The 25,850-nt window shown below is 31.2% G+C and overlaps 2 protein-coding genes across 2 annotated transcripts; one reads left to right on the top strand and one right to left on the bottom strand.

Annotated features, from left to right (window-relative positions):
- Positions 1 to 4,737: 4,737 nt before the first annotated feature.
- On the top strand, positions 4,738 to 8,582 carry LOC114175753 (probable LRR receptor-like serine/threonine-protein kinase At4g36180). The gene has a single exon (XM_028060544.1). The coding sequence runs from the start codon at positions 4,776 to 4,778 to the stop codon at positions 8,253 to 8,255; it is 3,480 nt and encodes a 1,159-aa protein (XP_027916345.1). The 5' UTR covers positions 4,738 to 4,775; the 3' UTR covers positions 8,256 to 8,582.
- A 9,259-nt stretch (positions 8,583 to 17,841) lies between these two features.
- LOC114176083 (V-type proton ATPase 16 kDa proteolipid subunit-like) lies at positions 17,842 to 19,907 on the bottom strand. Its single transcript, XM_028060995.1, has 3 exons — positions 19,738 to 19,907; positions 19,365 to 19,650; positions 17,842 to 18,262 (listed from the first exon to the last, which is right to left on the bottom strand). The coding sequence occupies exons 1-3, from the start codon at positions 19,811 to 19,813 to the stop codon at positions 18,130 to 18,132; spliced, it is 495 nt and encodes a 164-aa protein (XP_027916796.1). The 5' UTR covers positions 19,814 to 19,907; the 3' UTR covers positions 17,842 to 18,129.
- Positions 19,908 to 25,850: the final 5,943 nt, after the last annotated feature.

The raw sequence follows: 25,850 nt of genomic DNA, 5'->3' as shown, positions 1-25,850 counted from the left end.
TGAAATGATGAAGCAGAGTGGCTAGACCGCATTCCATTTCTCAACCACTGCACCAAACCAGACAGTCCTGTTAACACAACAGGGTCGTGATTAATTTCTTGCATTGCCAGGGCACTAATTGCTGGCAGGATCACGTTATGCAATGAAACCCTTTTTTTGGTTGGCCTAGGTTAATGCAGCATACCACAACACTCACCCTTTTCCCTTTGTTCTATCCTTTTTGTTTTTTTTTTCCCAGAACTACCTCCAAAAACATTGCACTGATTAGAACTTTTGTCGAATACCTTGTCTTCAATTGTCAAAATTTTCAACTATCCACATGTGGTCCTTCAAATCCCATGACGTCAATCTAAGTTGATCCTGCCACAACTTTATGCCCAAAAATCCATTGGAAACCCTAAAAACAGTGCAAACTTGGCTCTTTCTGCTTTCAACTTCGGCTAATGTGTTGACCACTCCCAGATATTGCCCCCACACCTATTATTACAACTATTTCATTTTTAGTTAGCAGAGTTTTTTTAAAAATCAATGTAAAATGTTGTTAGAGATAAGAAAAAAGTTAAATTCCCCAGTGATATTGACCTTTGAAGCCCAAAGGAATGAACCAAAAGGGAACACTGAACGTCAAGCCAAAATCTAGGGATGAAAGTGTGAAGTACCAAACAAGTAAAACATGTCTTATCCATCACAACATCAAGAAACCTTAGCTTCGTAAAACTCAATTATCGTCCCCTTGTTCTTTATTTTGGCGCAAGCAATTGTCACCATGTTATTCCATTTCAAGACCAGAAGTGGATCAGATCCAAACCTCAATTCCAACATTAAATTATAGAAACTGAAGTGAAACATCTGGGACAGATTGCTTGTTTCCATATACGACCAAGAGAATTTTCTTAGGAAGCATCAAACATTATTAAAATTGACATGAAAGAATATTTATAGATTCATTATGAGTAATCTATGGATATTAACATAAAAATGAGTTCTCTTTACCATCGTGAGAAATTACTAAAATGGAATAATTTTTTAACCTATATTAAATAATTTATTAATGTCTATTTCTACCTTCAAGATGTGTCTATCTTGATCAGAAAATGTATTATTGACTAGAGATAAAATAATTTATAGTACATAAGATACAAACCTCGTCTTATAAGTCAATTTTGTATAATTGAGTTAGATTAAAATTTTATTTTTTAACACAGGTCAAGATGATTTTCATGAAAAAATTGAAGTCAACACAGTTTTAGATTATTTCTATATTTTACAAAATGTATTGAAATTGTATAATATTATATATATATATATATATATATATATATATTCTAAAAAAGTTATCTAAAGTTGTAACAACTAGAACTTTTTCATCAAAGTCGTTTTCACTTGAAACAAATTTATTTCAATTAAAGTAAAATTATCTTAATATAAAGAAGTCATGTTAACTTGTAACAACTAATCCAAGTATGATTTTTTTTTTTTAAATGGTAATTTCAAAGTGAATCCAATTGCACCGAAATAGTAAAATAACGAAGAAAAATGTTTGAAAAATTTTGCATGAAAGACTTGAGAAAGTTAAAGTAGAAGGAAAGATGGAGACCAGAGGCAATGCATGGTTTAGGAAGGAAGGAAGGAAGGTGATGTGAAAGAATAGGAAGTAAGTAGATGCACTGATTAAAAGCCTCGACAACAAAACAGAAGGGAAAGTTAAACATGCAAAGATAAGATAGACGACACACACATACCTCAATCATTCTGCTATCACATCCTTCACTAACATTTAACTACGCCAATTCATTTAACATATCTCTTAAATTAAATACAATCACACAACCTTCTCAATTATTTCTTCATTACACTACTCTTTGCACCTCTCATTCATTTCATATTGTATTCGATTATCATAGTTATTTAAAAACATAACAATCACTAATTCTAAATTTTAAAACGATAATTGATATAGAAATTAACTGAGATTATAATATATTAGTAAATTAAATATTATAAAAAGGGCTTATAATAATTTTTGGTCCATATCCGGTGGGTGGCGCTGTTTCTTATGTTTGCTGTAGATATTTAAAAACATAAAAGCAGAATGAAGAGAGTAAAATGAAGAATACAATAATTTACGTATAAATAAGTAGATACGAACAAAATTAGTAAGACAAACAGAAATAATGTAGATAAATAAAATAATAAATATAAATATAAATTGAACACATAAAAAAAAAAAAAAAACAGAGTAATCGAAACTTAAGCTGATCATGGGGGCACAATAAGTTTGGCCCAAATAACACTACACATGTCTCTTCCCTTCTCCTGCCGGTGTAGTTGATGTCCTACCGAAGGACGTTACTTCCTTTTGTTGCTTTATTTCTGTACTGCATCCACAAAACAACACCTACCATGTACAATACACCAATTCACTTTTTCAGAATCTCTCTTCCATCAGACAATTCAGTTAGAAAGCCATAAAGCTGTTCAAATTATAACAGCTAAAATCAATGTTTCTCTATTTTTTCAATAATTTATAAAGAAAGTTTTCCCACGACTAAACCAGCTCGTCAGTCAAATAGGAAGGAGAAGATAAATTATGACTTTCGTAATTAAGTCGGACATTAATCTAGAAAAAGTTTGTGCTTCCCTTTGGAATAGACATTTGTATTTATAGGTACGAAAAAGACCGTTTATATTTCAAATTTCCACCTCTCCTTAAAATTCAGGATGGATGGATTCTTGTAGTAACTGAGAGTATGATTAATTAGTACCTCTAGAACAAATCATTGAAATTGGAATGATGTCGCTCCATATCCTTTTTCAAGAACAGTCCAAAATTAGATCGTATTTTTCCTCAAATAATGACGGATCTTCAACCAATAGTTTGAGGGTGTCAAAATTTTGATTGAATTACTCTTTTGGTCTATTTTTTCGTAAAAAAGATATTAAGTTGATCCTCTAGTTTTTCTTTTTACTCTCAATTTGGTTCCAATTTTTTAAAAATTGATACAACTTGATCATTCTCGTTAAATTTTTTCATCAAAATTGACACTGGAATTATGTCAATTATACCAACAAAGAAAACAATCTTATTAACAACTTCAATTTCGATGAAAAAATATTGATCCGATTCAAGAGATTTAACAAAAAAATAATCAAATTGCATCATTTTTTTTAAAATCAGGATCGAATTGAGACTTAAAAAAATTGAGGACCAATTTGATATTTTTTAACAAAAATAAGAGCTAAAAACATAATTCTAAAATTTATATAAATTAGTACAAATATTGAATTTACTTTTTTTACGATAATAAAAAATAATAATAATTATAATAATAATTATTATAATTATAAAATTAAATATAAATAATTTTAATAATTTTAAAATAATTAATTTTCATTTATAATAATATTTAAATAAAAAATATTAAATTAAATAAATGATCAATTAAAAAATAATATTAATAAAATAATTATTTTTATTTAAAAATTATTTCAAAGATAAAATTAAAAAATAGATGTGGATAGAAAAAACTTTTTTTATATATAAATATAAATATATAAAAAAATTGAAATATCAAATACATGAAATATATTAAAAATATTAAATTTTTAAAAAATATATTTAAAATTATATATTAAATTATATAAATATAAAAAAATTGGGGTGGACTATAATCCCTTTGGTCACAACAAAGATTTGTCACTCTCCTCAAAGTCTGTCTATATTTTTTCAAAGTCAGGTCATATCCTAAATCGATTCAAAATTTATTCATATCGACTTTCTATTTATCTCAGCTTGAGCCAAATTCTAAAAAATCATCTCAACTCAATAACAAATCTTTATCTAATCAAGATCAAAATATTCATATTTACCTCGGTCATTCCCTAAATTGTACATAAATATATATTATTTTATTTATGATAAGATAAATTATAAAAGGTTGAGAAGTGCATTAAATACGTGTGTACAAAGGCACATTAAAGACAGAGACTGATAAGAGAGAGAATCTCTATGGTCCATCTCTGTTCCGCTACCCACCCATCAAACTAATGCAGAATAACAGGATCAATATGTGAAATGAAAAGCAGATAGATATGAATATTTTTGAGTTCTAATTATAAAGTAGCCTTAACAATTATTTTGGTTTAATTTGTTTAATTTCATTTTTTTTTCTGTTCAATTATGTTTTTTATTTAAACTGTGTTAAATTTAATCTTTTTTACTACGTCGTATAAATTGATAACAATAAATACAGAATGACATTATTTCCATAGTTATTTTAATTTTGATGATTTGTGTTTTTTTCAAATAAATTTATGTTTTAGTTAAATTTTATCATTATAATCTCAGTCTCAAGTTCATTGATCTTACCGTCCACTTCTTCACCAATCTCACACTTCATTTCATCACCCAAAAACTCTAAAATAGTATTATGAAAAGGCTTTCCCAAATATAATACAACTGCTAAATTAGTGTTTAGTGAAGAAGACCGACAACAGCTGGATTGCATTGTTGTTTTAACTATAAAACATAGCACTTTAAATATAAAACAACTCTATTTTTGTTTTCTCCATGCACTTGGGCAAATGGCAATTCTAGGTTGCTTCAATTTGTTTATACTTGAAAACTAAAATCATATTAAACTTATAGCAAACAGGTATATTTTTACTATATAAATAAAATATATTTTGAAAATGATATATATAAATACACAAAGTGAAACATAAACCTGTGGAGTGTTATTGTTGAAGAGGTTAAATGAGGTTTTGGTGTAGCAATGGCGAGGGAAGATGGGGGAGCTAAGGATGTTGGCATAACTAACCCAACTAACAAAACACTCACACCTTACTCTCTTCTTCCCTTCACTACCATGACTAAATTTCTCATCCTACTGTTATTGTGCGCACGCTTCTTATCATGCGCCCACTGCGCCTCCGTCACCGAGATCCAAGCCTTAACGTCGTTCAAGCTCAACCTTCACGACCCTCTCGGCGCGCTTAACGGCTGGGACCCATCTACGCCGTTAGCTCCATGCGACTGGCGCGGGGTTTCTTGCAAGAACGACCGAGTCACCGAGTTACGCCTGCCTCGCCTTCAACTCAGTGGCCAACTTGGTGACCGCATTTCAGACCTACGCATGCTTCGAAGGCTAAGCCTTCGCTCCAACTCCTTCAACGGCACAATTCCCCAATCCCTCTCCAAATGCACGCTCCTACGCGCCTTGTTCCTACAGTATAACGACCTCTCCGGCCAACTCCCGCCGGAGATCGGTAACCTCGCCGCTCTCCAGATTCTCAACGTCGCCGGCAACAACCTCTCTGGGGAAATCCCCGCAGAACTTCCCCTCCATCTCAAGTACGTTGACCTCTCCGCCAACGCCTTCTCCGGCGAGATTCCGACCACCATCGCCGTTCTTTCCGAGCTTCAGCTTATCAACCTCTCCTACAACAAGTTCTCGGGCCAGATTCCGGCGCGCATTGGAGAGCTTCAGAATCTGCAATACCTTTGGCTCGATCACAATGTTCTCGGCGGAACCTTACCTTCGTCTCTCGCGAATTGTTCCTCGCTCGTGCATTTGAGCGTCGAAGGGAACGCGCTCGCCGGCGTGTTACCGGCTGCGATTGCGGCTCTCCCGAACCTCCAGGTGTTGGCGCTCGCGCAGAACAACTTCACCGGCGCCGTTCCGGCTTCTGTTTTCTGCAACGTGTCGCTGAAAGCGCCGTCACTGCGCATCGTCCAGTTAGGGTTTAACCGTTTCACGGATTTCGCGTGGCCTCAAGCCGCCACGTGTTTCAGTGTTCTTGAGGTTTTGGATATACAGCAAAATGGCGTGCGCGGCATGTTTCCATTGTGGCTAACCAACGTGACCACGTTGTCGGTTCTCGATATTTCCGGTAACGCACTTTCCGGCGAGGTTCCGCCGGAAGTTGGAAATCTCTGGAAATTGGTAGAGCTGAAGATAGCCAATAATTCATTCTCAGGCGAGATTCCGCCGGAATTAGTAAAATGTAGGTCCCTGCGTTTTGTTGATTTTGAAGGAAACCGGTTTTCCGGTGAGGTTCCTTCGTTTATAGGAAATCTGACGGCGCTGAAGGTTCTGTCTCTTGGTGTGAACCATTTCTCTGGTTCTGTTCCGGTGAGTTTTGGTGGGCTTGTTTCTCTTGAAACTTTGAGTTTAAGAGGTAATAGATTGAATGGTTCAATGCCAGAGGAAGTGATGGGGTTGAAGAATTTGACAGTGTTGGACCTCAGTGGAAACCAGTTTTCGGGTCATGTTTCTGGGGAAATTGGGAATCTGAGTAAGTTAATGGTTCTGAATCTGAGTGGTAATGGCTTCTATGGAGAAATTCCTTCCACATTGGGGAATCTTTTCAGGCTCACAACACTTGATTTGAGCAAACAAAATCTCTCCGGTAAATTGCCATATGAAATTTCGGGGCTTCCCAGTTTGCAGATCATTGCTCTTCAAGAGAACAAGTTGTCTGGGGTGATCCCTGAAGGGTTTAGCAGCTTGACCAGTTTGAAATACGTGAACCTAAGCTCTAACGAGTTTTCTGGGCATGTTCCCAAGAGCTATGGCTTTCTCCGATCTTTGGCTGTTCTTTCATTGTTGAATAACCGAATCACGGGAATGATTCCCCCGGAAATTGGAAACTGCCCTGACATTGAAATTCTCGAGCTTAGATCAAATTACTTCAGGGGTCCCATTCCCGCGGATCTCTCTGGCCTAGTCCATTTGAAAGTCCTTGATTTAGGTAAGAACAACTTAACTGGGGCTTTGCCTGAGGATATCTCCAAATGCTCAGAGTTAACCGTTGTCTTAGCAGATCACAACCAACTTTCGGGTGCTATACCAGGGTCATTGGCCAAGTTATCACACCTAACTGTGCTGGATCTTTCTGCCAATAAATTGAGTGGCGAAATCCCCAGTAATCTAAACACCATCCCCGGTTTGGTGTTCTTCAATGTCTCAGGCAACAACTTAGAAGGTGAGATTCCAGCTATGCTGGGTTCTAAATTCAACGACTCCTCTGTATTTGCAAGTAACCAGAACTTGTGCGGGAAACCATTGGATAGAAAGTGCGAAGCGACGGACAATAGTGAGAGAAATAGGTCGATAGTGTTAATCATTATCATCGCGGTTGGAGCTTGCTTATTGGCATTGTGTTGCTGCTTCTACATCTCCAGCCTTCTGAGATGGCGCAGAAGGATTAAAGCAGCAGTGTCGGGAGAGAAGAAAAAGAGTCCAAGAACAAGTTCAGGAACAAGTCAAGGTCGAAGCAGCACTGACACCAACGGACCAAGACTCGTCATGTTCAACGCCAAAATCACACTCGCCGAAACAGTCGAAGCAACAAGGCAATTCGATGAAGAAAACGTGCTAAGCAGAACAAGACACGGTTTAGTATTCAAGGCCTGTTACAACGACGGAATGGTCCTTTCCATTCGCAAGCTCCCAGACGGGTTACTACTAGACGAAAACATGTTCAGAAAAGAAGCCGAGTCGTTAGGAAAAATTAGGCACCGGAACCTAACAGTTCTCAGAGGCTACTATGCAGGCCCATCGGATGTTAGACTCTTGGTGTACGATTACATGCCAAATGGGAACCTCGCAACATTGCTCCAAGAAGCATCACACCTAGATGGTCACGTTCTGAATTGGCCAATGCGACACCTCATTGCATTAGGAATAGCCCGTGGCATAGCGTTTCTACACCAATCCTCACTTATCCACGGTGACATCAAACCCCAAAGCGTGCTCTTTGATGCAGACTTCGAAGCCCATTTATCAGATTTCGGGTTGGACAAGTTAACAGTTACCAACCCAGTTGAAGCCTCCACTTCAAGCACTGCTTCAGTTGGGACGTTGGGTTACGTGTCCCCTGAGGCTGTGCTAACAGGGGAACCCACGAAAGAGTGTGACGTGTACAGCTTCGGCATCGTTTTGCTGGAACTTCTCACTGGGAAGAGACCAGTGATGTTCACGCAGGATGAGGATATAGTGAAGTGGGTGAAGAAACAGTTACAGAACGGTCAAATTACAGAGCTACTAGAGCCTGGTTTGTTTGAACTTGACCCAGAGTCTTCCGAATGGGAAGAGTTCTTACTGGGTGTGAAAGTTGGCCTGCTTTGCACAGCCCCAGACCCTCTTGATCGACCAACCATGGCTGACATCGTCTTCATGCTCGAAGGTTGTCGTGTTGGACCCGATATTGCATCCTCCGCTGAACCCACCACACAACCTTCTCCCGTGTAACATAAACAACAGACACGTGTCTGTTGTTGTTTGACATATTTTTCCTTATTATGGAACTTGGTGATGTCAGACGTTGATTCTGTTACACGTGGCTCTCACTCTGGTTCTAGTTGTAGTTAAAAAAAATTGAAAATTTGAAATTGGAATTCGGAGACTCGATTACAGGATGTGGTAGAAGGTCTCAATTATTAGGCATTGTGCAGGGTGGGTCCTGATTTATTTGATTTGGATTATTGCATATATTATCTGTCATTTTGACCATTTTTTTAGCTTTTGGGCGTGTATCAGCAACAGGGATTTAGAGAAGGAAAAAGTAATCATTTGTCACTCACTTTTCATCTCATCTTCCAAATTTGTTTAACTTAATCATTCAGTATCCAGTACCTTTGTTTTTATGCTCATTTCAATTTTTCTTATCATTTACTTATATTTTCTATGTTTATACAACTGTTCATTAACGATTAACTGTTCTAATATTCGATTCATAATATGGTGAAGTATTATGTGATTGCGTCCATCACTTTCGATCTTGTCTTTTGTTTTGGATGCTGCATTGTAGAAGATTAAATTAAGTGTTGTTTGAGGTTTTTGTAGTGTGAAAGAAGAAAATTTAGAAGTAAGTGACGCGGCGGAGAAAATACAGAAATGAAAAAGGAAGAATTGATGCGACAAGAAGCATCACAAGTCTAAGTTGATGATAACAATCCTCAAAATTTTCACTTTTTTCAACTGTGAAATTTGAAGTACCTGCATGTGTCTTGACTTTAGAGAGCAAATCTCGCCAAATCTTTTCGTCTATTTCCGCTAAAAAAAATTAAAGCTGATACATATAAGCATTAACTAGTGAATAGCCAATTAACAAATAGTGTTAAATTTCTTAGCTTTTAAAAGTTTGAAGAGAAAATTTGCACAGTTAGAAAAAGGTAAAAAAACTATCAAATTAAAAATTAGAAACAGAAACTAAAGTACTCTTAAGATCGATAATATGTTTATATAAAATTTGAAATTCAAAATTAGAAACAGAAACTATAGTGCTGTGTAAAAGTATGGTAACAAAGAATTTGAAATTCAAAATCTAAAGAAAATTGTAAAAAATTACAGCTTTTTGTTGAACCCTTTTAATGCCCTTAAATAATATTTACATATTTCCAACCTGTATGAATAATTCGTATTTAAGTATTTAAGATAAGAACCAAATTTGGAACATGAAGAATTCAACAAATTTAATGGTTCTTAAAAATTAATAATTTATTATAACACATAATAATATAACAATAATACAATGACATAATGATACTAATACAATAATATAAAAATTAAATAATGATATAAAAATAATTAAATAATGATATTATTAATAAACTAAATAATAAATATTATAAATAATACTTCATTTCATTTAAAATTATAATGCAATTATGTTAAATTTAAATAATAATGTAAAAATAATTTCAGTAACATAGACAAGTATTGTTAAAATGTGAAAATTATAAATTGTTTAAACCTTTGAAGATAAAAAATATATGGCAACCAAACTTGAATTTCAATTAAAAAATATGGTAAAAATGTGATAACAAAATTTTCATTTGAAATTCAAAACAAAATTTTTAAAATGAAGTCTTTCTGATTTACTCTTTTAAAACCTCTCAAGAACTTTTACATATTTTCCATCTTTAGAAGAGTTGAGATCAGACTAGATTCTTGTAAGGAAAGAGTTTAGAAGATTTTTCATTCTTAACAATATAATAATCTTTAATAATAATACACTAACATAGTATTACTAATATAATAATGATAAAATTTAAAATATTATATAAAAAAATATTTACACCATTAATAAATTAAAAATAAAATAAATAATGAAATACTTAAAATAATACTTCATTTAAAATTACAATACAATTATATCAAAATTAATGTCTCTTAACATGAATATTAAGTTAACATCTTTTATTTTGAATTATATTTATCATTATTTAAAATATAATATCTATTTTTAACTTATTAATTTACTCCTGATTGTTATAGAAAAGAAAGTGTAAAAGTTGTTAAGATATGTCAAATATTGTATTAGCTATAATTTAGGTATTATTACCTCTGTGAGCAAATCTATGCACTCATTCCTTTAATAGATGAGGAATTATAGCACTCTTATATATATATATATATATATATATATATATATATATATATATATATATATATATATATATATATATATATATGGTACCTACCTATTCTTTGAAATAATATATCAGAATTATTCTTTAAATCTTTTTTATATGGTATTAGAGTCAAACACAAACATCCTCTACAATATAGGAAGTGATGCTTCTTTATTTGAATATTTCTAATGGCTCCTTCTGATAAAAACTAATAGGAGAAACTTGATTTTGGGACTTCCGTTGCACCCATATGCAAGAAGTTATTCCCAAGAGTCATAGTTCTACTGTTGCCGGATTTGTGATCAAGTCAGGTATATCTAAATCTGCTTTTTGTTGTTACTAAGGGTGGTGATTGGATAATTGATTCAGATGCTACTGATCCACATAAATTTATTAATTTTTCCCCTAATAGTTCTAAAACTGTTATTATTAATGCCAATGACATCTGATCTCCTATTGAAGGTGTAGGTACTATATCCCTCTCTCCCTCCTTATCAATCTCTGATGTTTTATTTGTTTCTACATTCAACAAGTTAACCGAATCACATTCTTGTGTTACCTTAATTTATCCAACCCATTATTTTGTCTAGAACATCCATTCCAAGGAGAAGATTGGCAGTGATAGAGAGAAAAAGATTGTATTATCTTGAAAATGTCTCACAATAAACCCATAAAGGAACTTTGGCTTGTCCTACGAATGAACACATACACGATAAAAACAAAAAGGAAATTTGGTTATGGCATAGAAGATTGGGACATCCCTCTTTTGGTTATCTAAAAAAATTATTTCCATCACTATTTCATAAATGCAATATTTTTTATTTTATTTCTGAAACTTGTGTAATGGCAAAAAGTCATTGTGTCGTGTTTCCTTTAAGCAATAAAAAAACAGATTTTCCTCTTTCATTAAGCCACACAGATGTTTGGGGTCCTGCCCCACAATCTACACATAATGGAAAAAAATGGTTTATCAGTTTTGTTGATGATTGTATTCGGATAACTTGGGTGTATTTGCTTAAACATAAAAGTGATGTGTAATGTGTTTGTTCCTTTCATCATATGATAGTTACTCAATTTAATACACACATTAAGGTCATTCGATCAAACTATAGAGGGGAATATTTTAAGACTGAGTTAATTGAATTCATGAACTCCAAAGACATCTTACATCAAACTACAAACTACATCTCCTTATTCACCACAACAAAATGGGGTGGCTGAGAGAAAAAATAGACATATATTAGAGGTGACAAGATCACTTTTGATAGATGGTAATGTCCTATCTCATTTATGGGGTGAGGCTGTGAGATCTGCAGTTTATTTGATTAATCGAACACCTTCTAGTGTGCTTAACTTTAGAAGGCCTTTAGATGTGTTGTCTGATCATTGTATCCTTCCTTCCATAGTCTCTTTACCGCCTCATATTTTTGGATGTGTTATATATTTACTTACACCCACCATCAACGTACAACACTTGAAGAACGAGCTTTAAAATGTGTTTTTGTTGGGTATAGATCAACTCAAAAAGGCTATTGTGCTTACCATCCACCATCAAAGAAATTTTATATCTCTATGGATGTGACATTTAATGAGCATAGCTTATTTTATGTTGATTCTACACTTCAGGGCGGCAATGAAAGTGAATTGCATAATCATGATGTTAGTATGTTTGATATTCTGGATATAAAATTATACTGTAAAGAATCGTGTGAGAATCATTCTGCAGGAAGTGAGCCAATCCTAAATATGAAAACTTCTCCTTTAGATAATACAGTGTCTTCTGATCCTAACCAATTGGCTCAATCTTCTCCACAGATTCAGTTTGACTCTTCAGAGGTACCTTCTGATCCTATCTCTGATAATACTAATGTAATTGAAATTAATCATGAAATTGTTTCTCTTGATCATACCTTTGATAATACTAATTTAGACGAAACCAATCATGAAATTGATCCTTGTCTGCATGAGACCACCAATAGATCAAACATTGAGTCTACTACTCTCCAGTATAATCTTCCACCTCGTTCTAACTGTGGTCAACCTCCAGCTAAATATGAACCAAACCTCCAAGCCAAAGTTAAATATATCATTAGTAAATATGTGTCATCTCATAGGTTATCCCAGTCATATGCATCATTTGTATCTCAATTATCTTCAATTTCTATTCCTAGTAATATACAGGAAGTTTTGGCAGATCCTAGATGGACCAAAGCAATGGTTGATGAGATGAAATAACACTTGGGATCTTGTGTCCTTACCAAGAGGGAAGAAGACTGTGGACTGCAAATGTGTATTTACAATTAAGCATAAAGCTGATGGAACTATTGAGAGGTATAAAGCACAACTTGTGGCTAAAGGTTACACTCAATCTTATGGTGTAGATTATCAACAAACGTTCGCACTAGTAGTCAAACTCAATATTGTGAGAATACTTCTGTCACTAACAGCAAACCAAGATTGGTCTCTTCTACAATTTGATGTGCAAAATGTTTTACTAAATGGAGAAATTTCAGAAGAAAATTATATGGATTCTCCACCAAGTATGACAGATTCAATTGGAATGAAGGTTTGAAAATTAAAGAAGATTTTATATGGATTAAAATAATCCCCAAGAGCATGGTTTGGAAGGTTTACCAAGTCTATGAAGGCTTTTGGCTATAGAGCTAGTAACTCTGATCACACCTTATTCTTGAAGAGAGGAAAAGGAAAAATTACAGCTTTGATTATATATGTAGATGACATTATTGTTATAGGAAATGACCTAATTTCCAGTTTACAACAATACCTTCCATCTGAATTTGAGATGAAACAACTTGGAAACCTCAAATATTTTTTGGGTATTGAAGTAGCTAGATCAAAACATGATATTTTTCTATGTCAAAGAAAATATACTATTGATTTACTATCAAAAACTGGACTGCTTGAGAGTAAACCAGTTGATACACCAATGGAACATAATCATAAACTCTTTCAATGCTCAAATTCAACAAACATAGACAAAGGGAGATACCAAAGGTTGGTTGGAAAATTAATTTATTTGTCTCATACACGTCCAGATATTACCTATGCAGTGAATGTTGTTAGCCAATTTATGCATGACCCACGAAAGCTTCATATGGATGTTGTTGAGAGGATTTTGAGATATTTAAAGTCCACTCTTGGAAAAGGAATTTTGTTCTCAAATCATGGAAACTTAAAAGTAGAAGGGTGCACTGATGCAGATTGGGCAGGTTCAAAAGATGATAGAAGATCTACCTTTGGATACTTTACTTTTGTAGGAGGGAATCTTGTAACTTGGCTTGGAGGAGTAAAAAGCAGTCTATAGTAGCAAGATCTAGTGCTGAAGCAGAATTCAGAGGCATGGCACTAGGTGTATGTGAACTTTTGTGGATTATAATGTGCTATTAGATTTGGGCTTTAAACAAAATGAAACTATGAGTTTGTACTGTGATAATACGTCGACTATAGCAATTACTCACAATCTGATGCAACATGATAGAACAAAGCATGTGGAGATTGATAGACATTTCATCAAAGAAAAACTTGAAGCTGGAATAATTTCCTTTCCTTCTGTAAGATCAGAATTGCAGTTGGTTGATGTTCTCACTAAAGGAATGTCAAACAGAGTGTTTAATGAGTCTCTATTCAAGTTCGGAACATGTGATATTCATGCACCAACTTGAGTGGGGGTGTTAAGATATGCCAACTATTGTATTAGCTATAATTTAGACATTATTATCTCTCTGAGCAAATATGTGCACTCATTCCTTTAATAGATGAGAAATTATAGCGCTCTTGTATGTATACATATGATACCCTATTCTTTGAAATAATACATCAGAATTATTCTTTAAATCTTTTCTATAGAAGTATGGTAACAAAGAATTTGAAATTAAAACAAATATATATATATATATATATATATATATATATATATATATTTACTGGAAGTCGGTACACATACAATTTTTTTTTCGCTTTTACTTTTTTTAAAATAAAATGTTTTAAATAATACTTACTTTAACCAATCATTAATAAAATATTTTATATATATATTAATTATTTTTTTTTGTAAAATATAGGAAAAATATGTTTTTTGTTCCTAAAGTTTGATTCAAATTTGGAAATGATTCCTAGTCGAAACTTGATCACTGTTTGGTCTCTGTACTTTCAAAATCATTATTTTTAGTCCCTATTTTTGGACGGAGTTAAATATAACAAACGGTGTGCCATGTGTTATTTAATTTTTTTTTATAAAAAAAACTAGCGTCGGCCTAACCGACGCTTTTCACAAAAACTGGAAAAAAATATATTTTTGGTCCCTGAAGTTTGAACTTAATTTGAAAATGGTCCTTCGTTGAAACTTGATCACTATTTAGTCCCTGCTCATTGAATAATAATAATTCTATACTAATAATAATAATAATAATAATATTATTATTATTATATAATAAGAATATATAATTATTAATAGTATTGTTATTTTATAATAATAACAACATAAATTATTATTATATATAATTATTAATAATATTAAAATAAATAATAATATTATAACTATTACTAATATTAATATTAATAAAAACTATATGATAATTATAATAATATATCAGTAATAATATAAATAATAATTATTAATATTATTAAAAATATAATTATGGTACTGATATGTAATAATTAATAGGATTATTAATATTATTATTGATATATTAATATTATTAATTATTATTAATATATGATAATTAAAATTTTAAAGAAATTAAACATTAAATAAAATTAAGTAAAAACAGAATAATTTTTTCATTTTTTATTTATAGTTTAATAATATTTTAGATTTATTTATTTCTATATTTATATTTATTTTTCAGTACATTAAATAAAAATAAAATTATTTATATAGATATTAATATTTTATTTTATTTTTCAAATATATATTAAGAAATATGAAAACATAAGAAATAAATAAACTAAAAAGTAATAAACTAAAAAAACATTTAAAATTTAGAAAACATAAAATTTAAATAAAATTAAAAATAGTTAAAACAGAATTAATATTTTTTTAATATAAATAATTTATTTCTTGCGTATTTTTAATATATATTTAAAAAATAAAATTATATATATATATATATATATAGTTTTTTTATATAATGTATTAAAATAATATTTTTGAGTTCCGGAAAGTCAATTTCTAGTAATATATTTTGACTTTCAGAAGTTGATTTCCGCTAATATATTTTGAGTTCCGAAAGTCAATTTTTGGTAATATATTTTAATTATCGAAAGTCGACTTTTGATAATATATTTTGACTTTCGGAAGTTAATTTCTGATAATATATTTTCACTCTCGAAAGTTGACTTCCGATTATATATTTTAACTTTCGAAAATTGACTTCCGAAAATAATTTTGAGGGTGTAACGTTCGTGACTTTACTTAAATGGTGAAAGAGTATTTTTGAGATTTAAAATGATTTTGGAGGTGCAGTAAGAAAGACGAGACCCAAAATCCAACATCTCATGTAAAATTGTTTCACGCCCATACGTTGATTAACAAAGGGTCGGACGATATTCAATGTAAAACAATTTGTTAGGTCTAGCTTTGAACAGAGCTTGAAAAACACTTTGTAAAAATTTTTGGAGCACAGTATCAACTCCAAAACTCCCTTATAATCAAGTAAACCATTTTTACTTTTTAAATACTTATTATAGATGGAATTTTGACTATTATCAAAACATTTTAAAGACTAAATTTAGACCATTATCCGAACCCTTTAAGAATTAGCACTTTTAGACACGATGAAATAAAAATATTTAATAATTATGACCATCCAATCAAGAAAATTTAACAGCAACCTTAGAAAGGAAAAATAATTCAAATACTCGATGTTCTAGTTTGAGAAATCTCCTAACTCTTGGATAGAACAGTAAATAAGAACTCTCTGGATAACATTGGATACATAAAATAGGATAACTTTATATTAACAAGAAGAACATTTAAATGTGTCGTATAAGTATTTTGAACAACTCCCTTTGTTATTTCTCATACAATGTCTTCAGTCATACATGGCAATTCCAGAGCTGTATTTTATTTTAGATGAAACTTGGAATAAGACTTTTTATCAAAATATTAAATAAAAACAAATAAATTTTATAGATTCTTGTTATTTAGAAAAAGAAATTACTAAGGAAATATTAAGGGCATATGAAATACAAGAAACTAATGAACAAAAACAATAATTATTACAATCCTCTTACCATTCTCACTTTTAGCTTTTACATAGATCAACAACACTTATACATTCAATTCCTATATATTGATGACCTTTTTGGTTATTTTCTACGTGACATCTGCACTACACTTGAGAATCTATTGAATTTTTCGATAAATAATTTCTCATATTAAATGTTAACACCTCTACCTAACAAATATTTCCAAACAACTTTAATCACCTTTTTATAAAGTAAACATTATTTCTCAACGAATCTTGTATCATTTTTAAACGATTGAACATCCACTCATATGAAGTCTCTTTGATTCTTTACCCACTACCAGTAACACTTGTTAAAATATGAAGGAAGTCGAATATGAAGAAAAGTAAAAGACTAAGTTAGAAATATGCGTGTTGGTTAGATTATCTAATTATAGGAATTAGAATAGTTGAGTCATTATTGTTATTGATGATTATACATCTTTATAATATTTATAGATGGCATGATGGTCAATGAAGGGTGGGCAAAAAGTTAGAAATTCTAACATGGTACCAAGAGGTTCGCAATCAGACCTTTGTGATTCCTTCAAATATTTGTTGGATAGTTGTTTCAATTGAGCCTTGTGCTGTTTCTCTGTGGCGAAATATACCTGGGTTTACTTGACTATTTACAATCAATGACACAGAACGATTTCGGCTCGAACTTCACGTTGCAAATTATCAACTGGGTTCTATGTCCATTTAGGACTTATCAGTCTAGTTCTCGAGCTTCATAACACGTTCCTTCTTTGGAGATTCGTGTTGAACTCTTGGGAAGTGCAACGTCTACTGACTCAAAATAGCATGTCCCATGATCATACTTCTTCTGAGGCTATCACAACTGCCTATTCATCTCAAGGTAATGGTTAAAAAGAAACACGCATGAAGATGTCGGAAGAAGGAGCAAGGAGCAAGTAGGAAGTGAGAAAAAGACGAAAAACTTGCTAAGGGGGAGTGACAATAAGACAATAAGTTCCAACAAAACAGGCAATGAAGGTGACAACGGTGTGTGGTAATATTAACACACTTTTGCTAATTCCATTCCTGATAGCAGATCGATTACTACGTATCAAACAATTTTTTTTTATCCCAAACTCCAATTTTATCATCTAATATTTAATTCGCACCAAATTCGAGAAGTAAATCAAATAAGAATAGAATTAGGGGGAGGCGTTTTGAAGAGTGGAAGAAAAACTGAAAGTAAATGGAATCGAAACATACATCTGTCTTATTATGGAGATCTCTATTCTAGTTTGGTTTAAGAAAATTATTCAAAAATTTCGGCCTAGGAAAAGTTTGACTGACATTATTACTGGACAGCCTTAATTTTATGATGCGAACATAAATAGACTCACATGAGCAAGCCAAAGCAGCAGTTAGTGTACAAACATTACCCAGCCGGACTACACTGTAACATTCACAATCTGTGAGTGTGTACCCCATCCAACAGGAACTTTTATATCAATCAGCCCTGGATTGGCCGGCACGGGAAGAGAGAATGATGCCAACAATGAGACCGTATAACGCCAAAGCCTCAGCAAAAATGAGGATGAGAATCATTCCAACAAAAAGCTTTGGCTGCTGAGCATTTGCTCTGCAAAAGAATTACCAACATGTCAAATTCAATTTGTTAAAATGAAACTTCAAATCTTAAATTATCATTAGCAATTCTGAATCAACAGGAGTAAACTAAAATGCAATGTGATGTGTCGCCTAAAACTAACCATATCAAATATTACCCAACTAGAGAACCATACTATCATTGTGATTTTGGATTTACTAATGAATTCAAGGATTGCAGCATATGGAAATGAAACGTAGTTGAAAATAAGCATACAAACATATCTAAACATCAACAACATTCTCTAAAAAGTGAGAAGATAGAAGTTATTTCGATGAGTACCAAAGCAATGGTGGTAGCTTGCACAGAGATGAGGGTCAAAATATCACAACAGGTACCAAAGTTAATTGGATCACATGGAATCATCCATGTTTAAAATCACGTTAAGTAAATTTCACAATTTCCACGTGAAGGAATTGATTATGGGTCTAATAATTGATTTTATGTTGAAACAACTTTATTTTACTTAGTCTTTCCACTAATTAACTTTTGCATTTGCATTTGATACAAAATATTTTACTTAGTCTTTCCACTAACTTGCGTTTAGAACAAAAGAAAATCCAAACACAAGTCACACAGCTTTAAAATCCAATTTTAACCAATATGAATATGGCATAATTAATTTCAATCAAAATCAATTTCGCATACACAATAGTGAATACAAATCACAAACAACAGTGGTAACACTAGTAGAAACAACACCAGAAGTTAAAAAAATAAGAAAACAATGAGACACATTCATCACTAAGCATAACAAGACCCAAATAGTTGTTTCTTGATTTCTTCATTCTAGTAATGCAAGCCGTAAACTCGCAAGTCACGACCACACAAAACACTCTGAAAAACTAATCCACACAAGCGAAAAATGTCTTTTGATGTGATACTCGAATTACCGGTACCAATCAGACCATCACAAAAAATATGACAAAGTAAAACCGTAAGCATACTTCCCCCTCATATGCGCAGTATTTAATAACTAACCAATAACAAGCAAACAGAACAGTGGCAATAACTCGATTCGAACAACATGAGCAACAGTTCATAATGGAAAGGGAAGGATTGAAAAGATGAATACCTGACACCGGCGTCGCCGACGATGCCGATGGCCATACCGGCGGAGAGGCCAGCGAGGCCACAAGCGAGACCAGAAGAGAGGTGCGCGTAACCGTCGAAGAGATAATAGGATTTGGCCTTAGGGTTAATGCCCGTACTTATGATAACCGCAATAATCAAACCGTAGATCCCCAACACACCAGCCATCACGACAGGCACGATCGATTTCATTACCAGCTCCGGTCTCATCACTCCCATCGACGCCACCCCCACGCCGCTCTTCGCGGTGCCGTACGCCGCACCCATGCCTGACACAGCGCAAAAATTCAGATAAATGACATAGCGAATTGAAATTATGATAGCAAAAAATAAGAAAAAAATATTGATGAGAGTACAGGAAAAAACGAGAGCGGCGGCGGCTCCGAGGAAGCCAAAGAAAGGAGCGGTTTCGTCGCCGCTGAAGGCAGCCATACTGGTTCTGTTCGGAGAGAAAACGATATCTGTTGCGGTTGATCGTTCTTTTATCGGGAGCTGTTATCTCTTTTTGTTTGTTTGTTTTTACTTCCTTCTCTACTTTGTCTAACACAATAACATTATTGGATACTATTTTTAATTAATTGTTTTTTTTAATTTAATATTTGGAATTTGTTATATTAAAAGTGTAAAAATGTAAATATTTTTCAAAACTAAAAATTAACTATTTATTCAAGAATCTAAAGATATATTTAAATATAAAATTATATGAGACGAGGTTTATTTGAAATCACTCTAATTGGTCTAATTTTTTTCACCATCTTCGGCGAATTGGGCTCTAGCTTGGTTTGACTATCCATGGTCTTTTTATTGGCTTTCTACACCCCACAGTTTTATCTTTATCATCTCCTTTTTTATTTTAGATTGAGTTTTTTAAAAATAAAACGTATTTTTTATTATAAGAAAATTTCTTTTCAAAATAAATAAATAAGAATTCGTGAGAAATTGTGTGATGAAGGAAGCAACACAAAAATGGACTAAACTTGAACATTAAGTAAAGTTTTTCATGATGTTAACAACTAACATGTTTTTGTTGAGTACTTTCCTGAATTCAAAATTGTATTTCAAATTATGTATTTCATAATACTATTTATGTTTTGAATTACACGTTCCAGAAGAAACACTAAATTTATACATGCTCTTATGGATTGTCAAATAAAAAAATAAATAAAATCCGATTACATAATTGGAAAAACTCTAAACCACATACTCTCATAAATAACAAAGGATAAAATAGAATTTTACAAACATGGAGCTGTATGAATAAATTAAGGGGTGCAGAAATAAATATCCATTTTTGGATCTTGGCCTTGTACACTTTCCGTGGTCCACCTTCTATTTTTTAAGAGGTTTTGGATTTTTTTTTTCTCAGAACATTTTTTTTAAATAATTAAGTGGATTTTCTTCCATAAATAAGAAAAGGTTAGATTTCTCAGTAGATGTCTATAACAATGAAACGGTGTATGCCTTATCCAATATAAGTTTTAGGTAAGGAATTTTGTTTTTAAAATATAAAGTAAGTAAAATAATATATATTTTGAGGAAACAAAATAAATATAAAATTGAAACCCATATTTTGACTCAAACATAATAGGGAAACATAAAAAGAAGTTTTAGAGTCTTTGTTAGCCCAATTTTTTTAAGAAAGCCATCAAAAATGAAACATTATTTTGGTTACACGATACAAAGGATGATTATGGACAAAATAAAATCAGTTGAAGATGAAATTAAACTCTTCTTGGTTAATATACTTTTTCCAGATTTATAAGCGATAATCATATTTAAAAGCAAACACCGAAACAATTTCATTTGTAAACGTGTATAGATAATATTATTCTATATTTCTTTGGAAACGAACAAAAATAATATTTTCAGAAAAAGGAAAATGTCTATTTTTTTTTTTAATTGTGACATTGAATCATATATGATAAAAAAAAATTGAAATATTCAAAGGAAAAGAAATTAAGTAGTATATATATTAAGATGTTTTAAAAATGTCATGATTTTATTTTAACATTATAAAGTTTATTAATGGTGACATTTCTAATGTTATTTTCACACTTTATATAATCATATATTAAAGTGGTCGATCTTTCTCGATGTTTAGATATTTATATATCCAAAAAGATACAGCATGTTTAATATATAACGATTAAATGATAACTTCATTCTGAAATGAATAAATAAAAATACTAAAAACAATGTCGTTTGATCATAAATAAAGTATATCTCCATCTTACATTACATTTTCCTGACATCATAATATCAGTAAGAAAGAAATGATTTATTAAAAGATTCATTCTATCTCTACTTTAATAAATAAAGGTAACATATAAGAAAGAAAAGAAGTTATAAAAACTGGAAGTAGGCCGTTAAAAGATTTAAAAGATTCAAAACAAAATAAAATATTTTTATTTACTAATAAAATATTTTATGATGTTGTAATTTCATTTAAAAATAAATTAATTTTTTCATGTAAAATTATTATACTCCATTAAAATTTGTGTTTTTTTATAAGCAAAGTATTAAATTAGTGGAGGAATTAAACTCATAACCTCTTATATTTTCCTATAAATTTTATCACTAAATCAATTTTATAACTCTTAAAATTTATGTATGTATATAATAATTTTTAAGATAAAAAATGTTATTAAAATTATAACGATGTATTCATAAAAAATAATAATTAAAATAATATATTTATAATTTTATTGTAAAAAATTAATTAGATTTTAAAAAACACAAAAATTTAAAAATAAAAAACTAAAGATTTTGCATATAGAAAAATAATTATAAATAACTTTTCTTATTAATCATATAGATGATAGCATTTTCATTAATAAATTTCATCATTGGTATATTAATTTTCTTATTTATTGAAAATCAGCTACCATTATTTTTTATAAATGTTAATATGTTTAGTTTTAACCTCATTTGATTCACTACTATATATCTTTCTATATGTGAATTCAAGTAAAATCAGAATAATATCTGAATATAATTACTTTTTAATATATCATTTAAGATTGAACCAATTTGACTCATTGAGTGATCAATTCATTATGTAAATAGACATCTCAAGTCACCAATGTAAACATCCACTCAAGAATAAAGGTCAATATTTCATCAATTTATCACATTCTCATCATGATAATATTAAACAAGTGGTCGTATAACTTTTATTAGCTTTCTTTACTTGAAAAGACTACCTCAAAGCAAAATTACAAAACCTAAGTAATAAGGTTTCTCAAAACTTAAGGACCTAGAGTAAAGTATCCAAATATGACATAATTTCCATGTGGTAAAACAAGTTAAGATGATCTCTTCTCTTAAATGATCTATTAAGATTGATGAAAAAGACATATATAAGAAAAAAGAAGGAACAAAGAATAATAAATTCAAATTGTCGATGATAAAAAATATATCAATAAAATGTTCGTTGAAAATTTTACCAACAAATAAAAAGTTATGTCGATAATGATCAAGAATTACAAATTTGTGTCAATAATTATTCATTGAAAATTATAAATTTATCGATAATAAATTATCCGTCAGAAAAAAAATATTGGTTAATATAATAATTTATCGACAGATATTTTTATTAATAACTCAAATTTTAATTTATTTTCATTAGTAAAATCTATCATTAAATTTTATTTTCTCAATAATTTTTTTTCTATCAATAACATTATATGTCAGTAATTAAAGAATTTATTGTAGTATTAAAAAATAGAAACTTGTTTTATTTAAAAATATAATTGGATAAAAATATTCCTAAAATCTTCAGCTACAACCAGGTGTGATTAAATTTTGAAATAAATGAAATATGAAAAGTATATTAGGGAAAAGAAAAAGAGAGGATTATAGAGAGATATGTCAGAATAGAAAGGAAAGAGTGGGGTTGCTTACGACACTGACGTTGCATGTTCCATTCCATTTCGTGGTATAGTTTAGTTCTTTGATTGCTCATACTATACATTTAGTTTGTCATTCATACTCTTTCTGCAGTTAAGCTATTAACCTCACGTTTTTCATTAGCTTCGAGTGTTACTAAATTGATCATGAAGGTAGAAAGATTAAAAGTAACTGGAGTTGAATCAAACCTTTTTGACAGAATTGTATAAAAGAAAATTTTCCAATAATGGAAAATGACAAGGTATCTATAACTGAAAAGGGGTGAAAATAGAGGTGAAACAATACTAAATCTTTCTCCTCAATTCTTGATGTGTTGGTACCAACCCATCCATCAACCTAGGATCATTTGACCGACACATTCATATTATACAGAAACCATATACCATGTTATTACATGTCTTACACCTCCTTTTGACACCATTGGTAAAACTTTGGTCCCGAAATTCAACTCCTAATACGATCTCATCCTATAATCATCATTCAAACTATCCAGAAGAAACCTGGATGGGCAGAACATGATGTTTGGATTTGCGATAACATTGGTGGGTTTCGCAATCAACCCCAACTTTTAAGTTCTGACTGTAATAGACATATTCGGAACAGGAATGTCCACTCTTGATGAACATAATGATCAATCATCACCTCATTGAATGAAAAATCACAAGGTGATTAATGCCTATAATTTCACTCCCATCAAGGGGGGGTCTAAAAATTGGTCTTAATGATAGTGTATTGAGTAACATGTTAGGGTCTGCGCTCTAGAAAGCGAACATACATATTTTTTATACTCCTTTCTGTGAAATGAAAGAGTTAGCAACTGTGAGGGATGCAATCATGGTTCATGCCCCCCTTTGATGAAGCTTGTGGTTCACACCTAGACACACAGGGAGTGGAGTTGAAGAATTTGGTGAACCCCATTTGGAATTTTTCTTCTTCTTTTAATCTTGCTTTTCATGTAAAGCTATGCAATTCAAATTGCAAATTGAATACGCTGATTTCTTCTCTTCACCAACCACCGTCAACCATAATCTAAAATTTCATTAATGACATAAAAAAGGATTAAGAGGGTAAAGTGTAATTAATTGATGGAGATAGAAGGGTTTTTGGAGCAGTGTCCATGTCAAAAGGTGAAGATCCTTCTAGGACCCATCAAGGATCTCCTTTAGCCGGTTACGCTATGTTTTTCTTTCGACCTTTTTCTCATGTAAATGGAAATAAACTAATAGGAGATTTAATTACAAATTTGATGTGAATATTTACGTTTTCTATTTGTTTTTATTATTTTTTACTTTTTACAATGTGTCAGTGGCGTTTCTATTTTTTTTTTTTTTTACGGAAAAGACTAGATAACTTAGTTAACTAAACTTAGGTTATATTGTTTTTTTTTGTACACTCAATGGATCTTGGAGTTGAGATTAAACACAATTTAAAAGAAAATTATGTTTTGACAAAATTTTATTAACAAACTTTTGATAAAGTACACATGATAATATTTTAATGGATAAAATTAAAATTTGATGTAATTTAGAAAGAGAAGAAAAATGTTTGGTGTGTTAAAAAGTAAATTTTGTCAAATTTTATTAAAAAAAAGTTTGTCAAAGAATTATAGAATTATAGTTCCAATCTAAATACTCTTTCTTTTTTCTATCATTATCTTTTTAAAAAAAACATGATAGAATTTCATATTTTAAAATAAATAATACCTTAAAAACACGATAACGTACTCTCGAGTTGAAATAATTTTATTTGAAAGTGTAAGATGTTCAAATTATAAAAATTTTAAAATAAAAAATGATACAGATATTAACAAGGATAGAATTAGATTTTAACACATACTACTTCTAAACACTCAAAACACTAATTTGATGGAAAAAATTACAATTTTCATAAAACTATAAACTTAATTAAGTAAAAGATAAATGTAAAAATAAAAATTTAAATATAAAAAAATTATTAATTAAACCTTAATAATAATTATTTATTTTATTTTTATATCACAACAGCATCTCCAATTCATAAGTTCTTGCAAAATACTTTTTACAAATTCATTTGTTAATTTACAATATTGGAATTAAAATCTGATTTTTATCAACTAAACCTAGTTCCATTTAATCCACTGACTATGGTGGGGTCCACAGTGGGGTCTCTTATCAGTTTCAATGATGTGGTCCGCCGCATGATTCCCGACCCACGGCCGACAGTGCACCACACCGCCGTCCTACGTGGAACAAGGCTGTCCACATCAATGTCTAAAGTTTGAAAGTCTAATAAAGTGGTTTTATCTTTGCCATAATGTTGTTACACTACACAACATTACATTAATTTACATGTACCATGTTAATTGTTCAAGTTTACCAAGTCATCAATGCTTTTGAGAGATTATATAATCCTTATGCCTTACAGAAAGTCAGTTCATGTAAATAATAATTTCACCTTTTCCCATGCCTTCTTATAATTCTAGTAAAGTATTGTAGGCCACAAAGACACTCCTTTATTTCTTCATTCTTACTGACTTAACCTATTATATATTGTAATTATGAGTTATGTGGCTTTATTCCAT

This window comes from Vigna unguiculata, chromosome 3 (assembly GCF_004118075.2).
Source record: "Vigna unguiculata cultivar IT97K-499-35 chromosome 3, ASM411807v1, whole genome shotgun sequence".
Taxonomy (NCBI): Eukaryota; Viridiplantae; Streptophyta; class Magnoliopsida; order Fabales; family Fabaceae; genus Vigna; species Vigna unguiculata.
This window is presented reverse-complemented; position numbering and strand designations above follow the sequence as displayed.